Raw genomic sequence first — 13,193 nt, forward strand, 5'->3', positions numbered from 1 at the left:
CCGCTCCTTGCTCAGTACCCAATAGCAAATTCTGACTACTCTCCACCACCCCGAACCCTTTCCACACCCCCGTGTTCCGGAAACCGATTGGTTACTGAACCTTCGGCGAAGCGCCCATATTTGCATAGAGTTCGGGGTTTCTGGTAGGTGGAGCGAGCCGTCACTCCGGAGGGCCGGACCCGCCCACCCCACCTCAGTCTGGGGCTCCCTTCCTGCGCTGTTCTTCTCCGCAGCCTCCGCGGGCAAGTGCCGGGGCTGCTCTCAAGACCCAGAGCTCAGGACTGTGAGGAGGCAGCCCCGGCTAGCGGCCGTGCGTACCATCTGGAGTGGCCAGGGCCGTGAGCGTAACCTTCTCTTGGCCCAGACCTCAGCCTTCTCCTGGCGCGCCTCAGGAGTTGCTGCCACCCTACTTTCCGTTCCAGTTGCGGCTCCTCTCCCGGAAACATGTCCAGAGCCGCCGCCGCTACAGCTGCCGCCGCCACCTGGGGAAGAGCAGCAGCGGCGGCGGCGGCCGAGGGCGCCCAGGGGCAATAAGCCGAGCCGCCCGCGCGTCATCAGGCCAGGGAGCCCTCTCTACGCTCACTACTCCAACTGGCCCCGCGCCATGTGCTGAGCCATGTCCCTCGCCGAGCCCGCGGGCAGCGCATGGGGCAGCGCCTGAGCGGCGGCCGGTCCTGCCTCGATGTCCCCGGCCGGCTTCTACCGCAGCCCCTGCCGCCCCCGCCGCCCGTGAGAAGGAAGCTCGCGTTGCTCTTCGCCATGCTCTGCGTCTGGCTCTACATGTTTCTGTACTCGTGCGCCAGCTCGTGCGCCGCGGCGCCGGGGCTGCTGCTGTTAGGCTCCGGGTCCCGCGCCGCCCACGCCCCGTCAACCCTGACTGCGACTCGGGAAGGGGCACTCCACAGGCTGTCGTTCAGGCCGCCTCCTGCTACCCCACTGGGTGTGGGCCAAGAGGTGGTCGAAGGCGCCGCGAGCCAGGAGGAGCAGAGTCCCGAGGCGCCAGACTCCCTCAGCCCCATCTCGAGCTTCTTCAGCGGGTCCGGGAGTAAGCAGCTGCCGCAGGCCATCATCATCGGCGTGAAGAAGGGCGGCACAAGGGCGCTGCTAGAGTTCCTGCGCGTGCACCCTGACGTGCGCGCCGTGGGTGCCGAGCCCCACTTTTTCGACCGCAGCTACGACAAGGGCCTAGCCTGGTACCGGTGAGTTTCCCTGCGCGAGGAGGGGCCCCAGTAGCGATCCGGCACTGTTCAGCCCATTTCTCCACCCGGTAGAAGGAGAAGACGTGGCATGTGTTGGAGAAGTGGCAGGGGTACAATTTCGGGCCCTCGGGGTGGGGTGGGGAAGAAGAGGGACGATCGCACGGTGCGGGCTCAGCAACAGCGAGAATCCGCCCGGTGCACCAGGTCAGCTCTCCCCGCACCCCCTAGAATTTCGCTCGGAACGCTGGCGGCTCACCATCGAGCCCTAGAATTAAGAGGACGACCTTGCCACAAACTGAGACTCAGTTCAGGGAAGCCACCTGTGGTCTTGTCCCATACGAGTCAATTCAGTGTTGCTCTTATTTTCTGTCTCTGATGCGCGGGCGTTGGGCAGCGTGTGCTGCGCTCTGCGGGTCCGGTCTGCGTGCGTCCTAGACCAACTTTTAGAACAGCTTTTCACCATATGGGACCGAGGTGGGAAGGACGGCTTCCTGCCGAGACCGCTGGGAATATTTTAACTTTTTGTGTGTGTGACTGTGCTATGTGTTGCCAGAACCCGAAGGGAATCAGGACCCGAATTGCTCACGAGCCGCTTGAGCTTGGGAGGCTGAGTGGGGCTGGCGGCCGGGCGTCTCCGCCTGGCCAGCGTACACGGCGCGTGGAGCGGTGCTGGTCCCTGTCGGGCAGAGGTGCACACTGCAGCCGCCGGGAGCGGCGCGCAGCTTGGAAGGCTTCGCAGCGCCCGGGACCACAGACTGTCGGTTTGAGCCTCCAGTTTTTGGGTGCTGGGAGAAAGTAGGCAGAAACGCGGGCTCCGTAGAGTTTTTTGTTTTTTTTTTAATGTGGCGGCGCAAAGAATATTTGGGACCCAATGATTGATAAATGCAGGCTATTACGTGTTGCAGTTTTTGTAGTCTCTTCTCTTAAGAGGAGGTACGATCCCAAAGAGACAGCAGTCTCTTTGGGGTTATAATCATGACCCTTGCCCACTGCCTCCAACAGCTTCTCAACTGGTCTTTGGCGCGAGCTGTTGAGCTGACCCTCGGCCCCGGTATCTCTACTAGACCAATTAGCCGAAAGAAGGTCGAAACTTTGGAAAACAAAAATGAAAAGCGAACCGAACCCCACTTCCTGGCCCCACCCTTTCAGAAAGGGAGGGAATGGAGGCTAAAAGGGGCCAAAAGTTGAGACTATGGGCCTGACCCAGCGCCCTTTCCAGCATCGCCCTCCCGCCTCCCTTTTTTCTTTAATGATTTTCGTTATTGTCAGGAGTTGCCCAAGTATTGAGTTTAGCCAGCTGTGACAGTTTAGTGGAGAATTCCTGGGCTGTGGACACCGGAGGTTTAAGGATGCGACGCCCGAATTCAGATCCGGCTTCTGGTCACTCGTTGGGCCTCTGTAGTCCCTTAGTGCTCACATATGTGCCGGGGACAGAAGGCTGAAGAAGTAAATGCGTTGGTGCAGGTCAAGTGCCTGGCACATGGGGGCCTCCGCCCATTGTTTACTGTTATCGATTGTGTTGCATCACACTCCCCCCCCCCGTTTTTTTTTTTTTTTTCCACCACCAATCCCTCCTCCTCCTGGGATGATGATTCCGAGGCTGAGACGTTAAGAGCACCCTGCCGGGTAAAATCCTCCAGGACCGGAGGCACCTGGATTTTCTGAGATCAGACATACTTAGGATAGTGTTGGGAGGTACTACAGGAAAATAACGGAACTTATAATATCAGGTGGTTCTAGAAACCCCTGGAGCAGGCTGTGGAAATCCCCCACAGGAAGCTAACTTAATGCCATCTCTTAGGCGGCTGCCTTCCACCTGCCACGTTTCTTTTTGATTGGTTCAAAAATATCGAATAAAGACCAAAGTCGCCCAAGAAACCCTTGCCACGAACTTAACCGTTGGGGAACGCTGTCCGGGCGGGAGGTCGCCCTGCGGCTGCTGTTCTGGAGGTCCAGGGGCTTGACCCGACCTCCGGAGGCGGGAGATACATCATTACCTACCCCCCCCCACACACACACACCTCCCCCACCCCGGGGCCCCGAACCAGCCTTCCAAACTGATGGGCTGAACTGCCTGGGAGAAAAGCAACGAGGCCCCGCGGTGGTGACCCAGAGCAGCAAGCTGCAAACGTCGCCAACTTGTCCAAACGCGGCTTTCTCCCCGCTGCCCGATCGGGGTCGCGTGTTGCTGGACGTAGTTTAGTGATAAGCATTTCTAATAATTTGTCAAAAATATTCTGCTGTCTGGGTACCAGTGTGGACTTCACAGTTACTTCGCAGGCGACCATTGTGACTGTAAACAGATCTCACTAGGAGGAGAACTCTAGCTAGCTCAGAGCGCGACCACGCCGCCCTGGCTCCTCCGGCCGAGCTCCCGGCCCCGGAGCCGGAGTTGTCGCAGCCTGGCCAAAACCCTGCCTCCCTCCAGAGGTGTGCGCGGTGGTACCCTCCTCCGTCCGTGCAAACAAAAACCTAGTGGAGAAGAGTATAAATAATCATTAACCAGACAGACTTACAGTTCAGAAACAACTAGTAAATAGGAGAGATGGAGGCGTTTTGGAGGCATTTAGTGCAAAAACTCCGGGTATGGATACTGGAGCCGGAGAGACAACGATGGAATCTGTTTGAGAACGAGGCTCGGGAGGTGTCTGCGGAAACCCCAGGGCTCAAATCGTTAATGGGTGGAAGCTTTTGAAACACTGTGCTGATAGTGGTCTAAATGGTGGCCCAGGCTGGGCAGATTTGCATGAAGCTTTGGAATTTGTACTCCCTTCCATTTGACACTATGAGACACCATCAGCCAAACTGGAAGGGTTTGTTCGGGTAGGAGACCGAGAGGTTCTCTGCTGTCCTGTAATGGACTACAAAAAGCAAATGCACTGGAATGCGCTGTCCATCTGCCCGGGAACCCGAATTTGTTTTAGTTTGGGATTAAGACTCTTTCGGGGTTTACTTTTTCAGTTCATTATCCTATTCTTGCTGGAGTGAGACTCAAAGTTAGCAGGTGCTGATGAGGGAGGACCCCACTGAGTGGAGCCCTGAGACGGTCTGTGAAACCTGACTTTTACCTCTGTTTCTCCAGTGTTTGAGAAATTTGGGGCTGCAGTTAAGGAGAGCTTCACCGACATTAGTGAAGGTTCAGAAATCACTGCCACGAAACATTTAGGCTATGAATATTGTTTTGGACTTTGAATGCTATAACATGAAATATATACACAAATACATCCTTTAATACGTTTCTTTTTGGTTTGTGGTAAGTTTAGGTAGCGGTATGTTTCAAAATAACATTTTCTAGAATTGTAATGAACTCAGTTTGAGAATCAAGTTAGCGAAATATTTTCTGATTATTGTTATTTTTTAATACAGTAGTGTGTGTGTGTGGGGGGGGGGCTTCAAACAGTTCATGGAAAGAAAAAATAATGGAATTTTCCCAGGAACTTTTTGAAGCCCCTCTTTGGATGTGTTAGATTTAGGCAGGCCTTTTCTTCCCTATTGACTTCCCTTTCCATTTCCGGTTGTACAAAATGATCTGACAATTTAATGATGTGACCACATTAAACAAAGTCTGTAAGTATGTGAGAGTGGTTTAATAATGATGGGAGCTGCTGAATGTTTTCTCTCTGTTCCAGTCAACTGTTTAAAGTTTTACAGGATTAACAAATTTAATCCTCATTACAACCCTGTGAAGTAGGTACTTTAAACCTGAGGAGACATCAGCACAGCGAGGTTAAGTAAGTTGCCCAGTTGTCACAGTTAGGAAGTGAAAAGCTGATGTACCAACCCAGGCAACTCTCTTCATGAAGTAACCAAAACTTGATGTTAGTCAAATAGGATGAGTTTAAAACAAGGTTCGCTTTAAAAGAAAAGAGTATGACATGTTCCTGTAGACCTCAATATGTGCCTCTAACAGTATCATTCACTTGCAAAGAATAACACCTCCAGAAGCAGACTACTCAAACCAAAATTGGTTTCTAAGTAGAGTGGGGATAATTACAACATTGTGGTGGTTTAATTTCTTCACACAGGACAGTTAGAATCAAAGGAATCATTGAAATGCCACACAAAAATATCTTTCAAGTATAAAGGCTCAGAAAATATACTGAGGGTCTCTACTAAGGAGGGGCAGATTTCTTTTCCTTTTGCCCCATTTTAAGGCTAGGAGCCTTGGGATAAGGTTAGGTTAAGTGATGGGTTTCAAAACTTTTTGTAATGAATTTATTCATTAAAAAAAAAAATTACAGTGCTCAAATCAAGACTGAATACATTTGCTCTTATTAACAAGAAGACCTTTTTAAATAAACACTTTGAAGGGATTCTTTAGAATTATATTCTAAAACCTAGAAACTTCAGAAACTACTCTCTCGAAAGTTAATAGATGAAAACAGCAACTTCTTCAATTTTAAAAATCCTGAAAAATAATCCCTCCTCACCCCTACCCTCCAGTTTCTTCATCTATTTCTAAGAAACTGGTGGCAAAGACTATTTGTGTCTTCACTGAGGGAATTTTAAGATTAAATCTGATTGGGGACAATTCCTTTTGAAATAATTACACACATTCCTGGAGTTTGAACCAAGTAGGCAGCTAACTTTCAAGCTGTTAGGTGTAGATGAACAGTGTACATTTACATGCAACAATTTGAAATACAAACCGTCATGTTACCAAGCTGTCAAGATTTATTAGCAAGACAGTGTAGCATGTGTTGAACTCTGTTTTTAATTTGGCACCTAAATTAGACCATAAAATGGTTGATTAATCTTTTACAAGTTGAGGGGAAAATATAACATAAATTAACCTAATCATAAGTGTTTTCCCAGATGCTCTGAGTTAATAAAATAGTCAATATTTAATAGCAACCTATTTGTTTTAGATAAATGCTAAAATACATGAATTGAATTATACTTATTATCTACCAAATGATACATTATATTGTATAGGTCTCTAAAAATTAGGCTGCGGTTCATGTTTCAAAAGTGTACTTATGAAAAGAGAATAATACAATTAGAAATTAAATGCTGGCCAAACTGAATTTGGCTTTTTTTTTAAAATGGAGTTTGATTATTGAAATATAACTGAATATAAGTTCGTATTTATAAAAGGGATTAAAAAAAAAAGCTTAAATTGCATTTGAAATTTTACAAACCATTTGTCACAATTTCTGTTTTTCTCACTTGATGCTTTATTTTGGTTTGAAAAAATGATTCTTTAGAAATTTTGAAAAAAGCAGTATGTCACAGAAGCTTATTCCAAATATGTATGTCAATTTACCTTTTTGTTTGAAGCACATTGTAGGACGGGACCTTTTTATTTTTATTATAAAAGATGACCCTTTTCATAACAAAATTTTTTTTTAGAAATAAAAAGGCACCAGAAATTAAAAAAACAAAAACCCCAAGAGCTCCAAACCACAAGTCTGCTAGTGTTACGAATTAGGGAGGTTGCATTAATAGAAAGCTTCAGAATTGAAATAGTGACGAAAACTGCTTGCTGACTGCCTTCTATGTCAAACAAGAATACTTTCTGTTCTCACTCCATGAACATGGAAATTAAGTTGATTGACAGAAGCACAAAATACCCACTCTAAAGGCAGCGCATAATGAGCATTTCTTTTGCTGTGAATAGAGTTAGTTTCCAAATAGGGCACTACCTCGCATTTAACAGTCCATGATTTCGGACAGTAAGTGAAATTTCCGTCCTCACTGTTGGGAGAGTCAGGAATCCCAGCAAAATGAATTCCCCAAGTATGTGGTGCATTTTCAAGGGTAATGAATACAATATGCTGCCTACCTCAAATGAAAACATTTACCATGACCAAAAAGAAATGAGATACTGATAGCTTTGGTAAGTAATTGTAAGTAGAGCTTGAAACTTTTTTTAGTATTTAAAATGTTACCTTGTTAAAACTCATATTCTTCCCGAACTGTAACAAAACCAAATAAAACTGATGTTAGTGCATGTTGAGTTTTATTTCTGATTTTTCATGCCAAGAAGTAATGTATAGAGGGAAGTTGAGGGTGTGGTGATCAATTGCCATCTTAAGAACATGATAATAAATACTTTTAATTGCAGCCAGGATGCTCGGTGTTAACATACTGCAAATGTTAATAAAGCCCACGATTAGTTTTCATTGCACATAGATGAGTGGCGTTAATTACTTCTTACCATAACTTAAATTCTTACTTTTGATACACATTTCTTTGACTTTAAAAACATCTTAAAAGTAGCCAAGTTACTGGAACATTAAAATGTACTCATCGAAGCATATAAATGGCTAAGCTGGACTGCAGGACTGAAGTCTTTGTTTCTCAAATAGAATTGTTTTTAAAAATGAGTGCATTATCTGGGAATGGAGCTGATGAAAGAGTATAGCTAGAGTGGAATTCATAATCTTCTCCTAAGCTAAAAAAGAATATATATGTATATACACACACACACAGACGTCCATACTCATCTATACATACATTCATATATTCTAGGTGATTTTAAGTTGATAAATTTATTACAGAACACAAATTCTGGGAGTCTTTTTTTTTTTTCCTTCTAAACATAACAATGTAGGGAATAAGGTAACTCTGGATTCAGCCTAGGGTAGACCATTTCTTGCCAAGGCATCGGTGCATTTAAACATCTTTGATTGTGAACGATTCCATGTCCGATCACCAAGCAACTTGGGGTGGGAGATTCTTTCAGACTGTTTCTCCCACTACTTAACATGGTAACACTTGCTCAGAAACCCGTAAAGTGCTGCAAGATAGTTCTGGCCACTATGAGGGCATGGGGAAACAAATGGGGAGCGATGAAACCTTGAGAAAAGAAATGAAAAGCAGCCGACTTTCCTCCATGCACGCTTTTGGTTTAATGAATCCAGAAACTAAAGAGCAGTTCCCCAGATTTCCTTTTCAGGCCTGGTGACAGAGGTGTCCAACATGGCCCCAGACAGGACCCCGACGTTGCCACGTGTCTGCTCCTTAGGACCTAGAGGAGCTCTCGCCTAGCCCTCCCCGTTCTGGGAGGGTGGCAACTACAGAGAAAATGGCTCCGAGGCTGGCCGACCTCAAGGATCAGTCAGCACGGCCCTTGTGTCGCGTGGGATCATGCATCTGGTCCGAGGACCGCTGAGCCCTGGAGACAGATGGCGAAGCCTCCTCGGGGCGGGGCAAGGCGGGTTGGCCCCGGCAGCCTTCGCCGGCCAGCAGCCACCACGTGACCAGCCCGCACCCGGCGCTCGGGCCTCACCTGTTGGCTTGAGCCTGGCGGCGCGGTCCGCGTTCGCGGTGGGCGGCGACCTCAGGTCCCGTCCCGTTTTCGATTGGTGCGAGCAGCCTCCAGAAAGCCAATGGCGTGTCGTCTCGAGGATAGCCCCGCCCATGGGGGCGGGCAGAGGAAGCGCTTTCGGCTCCTGCCTGGCGGGCCCTTGGCTGTCCCTGTGGTTTGGAATCGATTATGTGGATCTGAATTGTTTAGTAGACACCTTCGTTTCCAGAGTGGAGTTGATAACTTGATCTATTGGGTTCCTTCCTTTTTCTCCCTGTCTTTGCCTTCCCTTGTCTGCACACGTTTCCCTGTTAAAGTCAGTTTCCGACTTTATACCCACTCCTCCTCCTTTTCTTTTTTTTGGGGGGTTGGGGGTGGGGAATAAATAATCCTCAACTCACCTGTTTCTATAATGGGTGTTTAAAATGCGATTCTGAAAAATCAGTTGTTGTTAGTGCTGTCGAGTCAGTTCTGACTCATAGCGACCCTGTATAGGATTTCCGAAGAGCAGCTGGTGAGCTTGAACCGCCCACCTTGCAGTCCAGCGCATTAACCCAAAGCGCCTCACCAGGGCCGCAAAATCGGTCGATAACTAAAAATAGCTTCACTTCCATAATCCAGCCTGTTAAATGACAACTGAGAAAAAAAGTTGGAAAGACTCATAAAGCGGGAGGAGGGTGGTGGTGATGACAAACTCACAAGCTCCTTTTTGCTTCCTGATACCCCTCCCCCCCAGCACTTACCCAACTGCCTACCTTCGCCCTGGTACTCACAATCCTACAGCCATCCCCTCCCCAAAACAGGGCTGAGGCCTGGTGACCTTGGACCACCTCTAGGCCACCTACCGTGTTTGCTCCGCCCCCCTGAGGGTGGGCAGGATGGGATCTGGAGCTCTGTCAAGCTCACCTCCTTGAGTGCTGTGAAAGGTGCAGTCACAGCCTGATGTAGCGCCTCCCCCCACCTTTCAGGATGGGTTTTACACAGTGATACTGAGAATTCTGTTGTGGAGTTGGATTTGTGTGTGTGGTGCAGGAAGAAAAGCGAGATTGAGAGGATAGGATGCTCTCATGGAACACTTGTGCATACTACAGGAGATGTTGAAGAAATGCAGGATTTGGTCCATATCTCCTAGAAGAGAGGACACACTGAACAATTCGAGAAGTATAACTCACCTCCAGGTCACCCTGGTGCCTCCCTCCAAGCTGAATGGCCTTTCTTCCTGGCTGGAAACTGTCCACCTGGTCTCAGCCCCACCTCTTGATGTGCTGTGGAGCTAGTCCCAGGTGCCCTCCTGTCTGTTGATTCCAGCTTCTCTGGGCACTTAGCATATGCTAGTGCTGCCAGTTAATATAGTTACACAATGAAGGAAACATCCTGTTCCCACCTAGGAGCTTTGACAGAGCCCCAAGTGGATGAGCAGGTGTGTGCTGGGGGGTGGGGGTGGGGGTGCCGGGCAGCAGAAGGGGGAGGCCTAGAGAGAAAGGACTTTAGGGCATCTGACCACTCATCAATGAGTTGAAATAACGGAGAAAGTGATGATTTTTTTCTATAGTCGATGAATTATACATGCTTATAAATAAATTATATTTACCTGTATGAGCATGCTTCAAAAGTTGGTGGAAAATTCCATTATCTTTGAACTCCATTTTTCTATGAATTTTTTTGAAACCCCCAGGTGTGTGTGTGAGAGAGAGAAAGAGGACTTCAAAAATTTTTTTTGGAAAAATGGTATCGAAAGATAATGAAATTTTTCCATGACTGGACCACAAGGTCAGTTTGAACCACAAAGTTGGAGGTTCATACTCCCAGCCACTCCTCAGAATCCCTATACAGGGTCACTATGAGGCAGAACTGACTTGATGGGCACTTAACAACCACAATGTATGTATACAGAGAGAGTCATGGTGTGGTGCTATGGGATAAAGCACTGGACTGCAAGGTTGATTTGAACCACAAGGTCGGTGGTTCAAACTCACCAGCCGCTCTTTGGGAATCTTATACAGGGTTGCTATGAGTCGGAACTGACTCAACAGCACTTAACATTGTCAGGTGCTGTGGAGTTGGTGCCAAATCATAGCGACTTTATGCGCAACAGAAAAAACACTGCCCGGTCCTGTGCCATCCTCACAATAGTTGCTACTCTCGAACCCATTGCTGCTGCCACTGTGCCAATCGATCTCAGTGTGAGTCTTCCACTTTTGTGACTGACCCTCTGCTTTACCAAGCAGGATGTCCTCCAGGAACTGATCCCTTCTGATATGTCTAAAGTATGAGAGACAAAATCTAGCCATCCTGGATTTTGAGGATCATTCTGGCTGTACTTCTTCCAACACAGATTTATTTGTTCTCATGGTACTTTTAATATTCTTCTCCAACACCTAATTCAAATGCATCCATTCTTCTACAGTCTTCCTTATTCATTGTCTAACTTTCACATGCATATGAGGTTATTGGAATATCATGGCTTGCTTCATTAATCTAGGAAAGTTTGTTTTTTTTTTGAGCATTTGGAAGTTCCTGGATAGTACATAAGATTAACTGCATAAGGCTGTTAGCCAAAAAGTTGGAAGTTCAAGTTCGCCCAGATGTTGTGATCTTCTGAAAAATTATAGTTTGTTATTAAGTGTCATCAAGTCAATTCTGACTCATAATGACCCTGTATATGGTTTCCTAGAAGCAGCTGGTTGTTGTTGTTGATAGGTGCCATCGATGCTGCCACTTGGCCAATCCTTCTCACTAGGGGTTTTCCTCTTTTTCTCTGACCCGCCACCTTACCAAACATGATATCCTTCTCCAGCAACTGGTCCCCCTGACAATATGTCCGACGTATGAGAGACGAAGTTTGGCCATCCTGGCCTCCAAGGAGCACACTCTTCCAAAACGGATCTATTGGTTCTTTTGGCAGCCCATGGCACTTTTAATATTCTCTTCTAACACCATAACTCAAAAGCATCAATTCTTCTATGGTCTTCCTTATTTACTGTCCAGCTTTCGCATGCATATGAGGTTATTGAAAATACCATGGCTTCTTGGGTCAGGGGCAAAGACTCATTAACAGCTTGCGATATGCAGATGATACAGCCTTGCTTGCTGAAAGTGAAGAGGACTTATCATGAAGATCAAAGAGCACAGCCTTAGGTATGGATTACATCTCAATGTCAAGAAAATAAAAATCCTTACCACTGGACCAATAAACAACATTCTCATTAACAGAGAAAAGATTGAAGTATGGATTACATCTCAATGTCAAGAAAATAAAAATCCTTACCACTGGACCAATAAACAACATTCTCATTAACAGAGAAAAGAGTGAAGTATGGATTACATCTCAATGTCAAGAAAACAAGAAGCAGCTGGTAGCCCCTTAAAATCCTATGAAGCACTTTTACTCTGACACATATAGGTGACCTATATGGAGTCCTGGTGTGGCGCTGGACTGCTAACCACAAGCTTGGCCGGTCAAGCCCACCAGCCGCTCCATGGAAACTTTATACACGGTTGTTATGAGTCGAACTGATGTCACAGCTCTTAACAACATAATGCAGTTGAAATTTGGTAAGATTCTTGACCGATTTAACATCCCACTAGCAAAGATAGAGTTGTCCACACAAAAGTTCCCAGGATTATTTTTTCCTCTTTATCTGTTCTAGACCAACATTCTTTTTCCTCCTCTCACTCCCTCTTTAGCTGCATCTCTGCTGTTCCAACATCTGCATTAATGGCATCAGCCACCATCTATGTCACCCATGTACCAACCTCCTCTCTCTGGCCCTGGCTCCAGTTGTAAGGTCTGCATATTCAACTCCCCTTCTCTGACCGAAGCTTTCTTCCATTCCCAACAACTTGTCCTCCATTCTATGTGCCAACCCATCTTTCCCTGCCACCCGTTTCTTTAAGCTGCCCACCGGCACTGTGCCACTTAAGAACCTTAGTGCTCAGGACCCAACAGAAGCCGCCACTCATAGCTTGTGGCCCTTTGCTTCCTTGCTGTGTTACCTGATACCCTAAACACCTTTGCCCCCATCTCTGGAGTCACCTGTTTTGTATTGTGCTCAGCAGCTCTGCAAGAGAAAATCTTATTTGTGTCCTTGAATAAGAACTTGGTCCTTACTCTGTGTGGCTGGTCAGGCCTGCTAGTCCCCACTCCTTACCTAGGCCAAGACCTGCCCTCTACATTGCCCTTTCTGGATGGTTCCTTCCCCATGTCCCATAATAAAACTCTTAGTGGGAGAAACTTTGGAGGATTGTGGCAACTATATACATGTTTGCGAATGTTGGCTGCCGTTGCTTCAGCCACCAACTCTTGCAGCCCCATGCACAATGGAACTAAGTGCTGCAGGGCATCCTATGACCAGTTGTGGATTGAATTGTTATGATCCATCGAGTTTTTTGTTGCCTGGTTTTCAGAAGTAGATCTCCAGGGCTTTCTTCCTCGTCTACCTTGGCTTTCACCACCACTGACAGCTGAGTGGTGTTGCCCATGAAGAGCATTAGCTGGGACTCAAACCCAGGTCGCCCTCTGGAAGGTGAGAATTCTACCACGGACCCACCCTTACCCTCTTCTTTCTTGACCTTGTGTCCTCAACATGGTTGTATTTTATACCCTTCCTAAGATTTCTCACCATGTTTTCCAAGGAGGAGTCATGTTCCTCTCCTCTCAAGTTTCTTTCCTCCTTTCTGCCCACACGTTGTGCCTCAGAAAATCTTTATCGTCTGAAATCCCTTACTAGTGACTGCAGCCT

General features: G+C 47.0%; 1 protein-coding gene across 1 annotated transcript in view; it reads left to right on the forward strand.

The window, feature by feature from the left end:
• Positions 1–219: 219 nt before the first annotated feature.
• HS3ST3B1 (heparan sulfate (glucosamine) 3-O-sulfotransferase 3B1) overlaps positions 220–13,193 on the forward strand; it is a 56,577-nt gene continuing 43,603 nt past the window's right edge. The window contains exon 1 of the mRNA XM_006863441.1: positions 220–1,199. Within this exon, the coding sequence (XP_006863503.1) occupies positions 646–1,199 (554 nt within the window). The 5' untranslated portion in view covers positions 220–645. The remainder of the gene's footprint in view (positions 1,200–13,193) is intronic.

Source organism: Chrysochloris asiatica, unplaced genomic scaffold (assembly GCF_000296735.1).
Source record: "Chrysochloris asiatica unplaced genomic scaffold, ChrAsi1.0 scaffold00054, whole genome shotgun sequence".
In the NCBI taxonomy this organism is placed as follows: Eukaryota; Metazoa; Chordata; class Mammalia; order Afrosoricida; family Chrysochloridae; genus Chrysochloris; species Chrysochloris asiatica.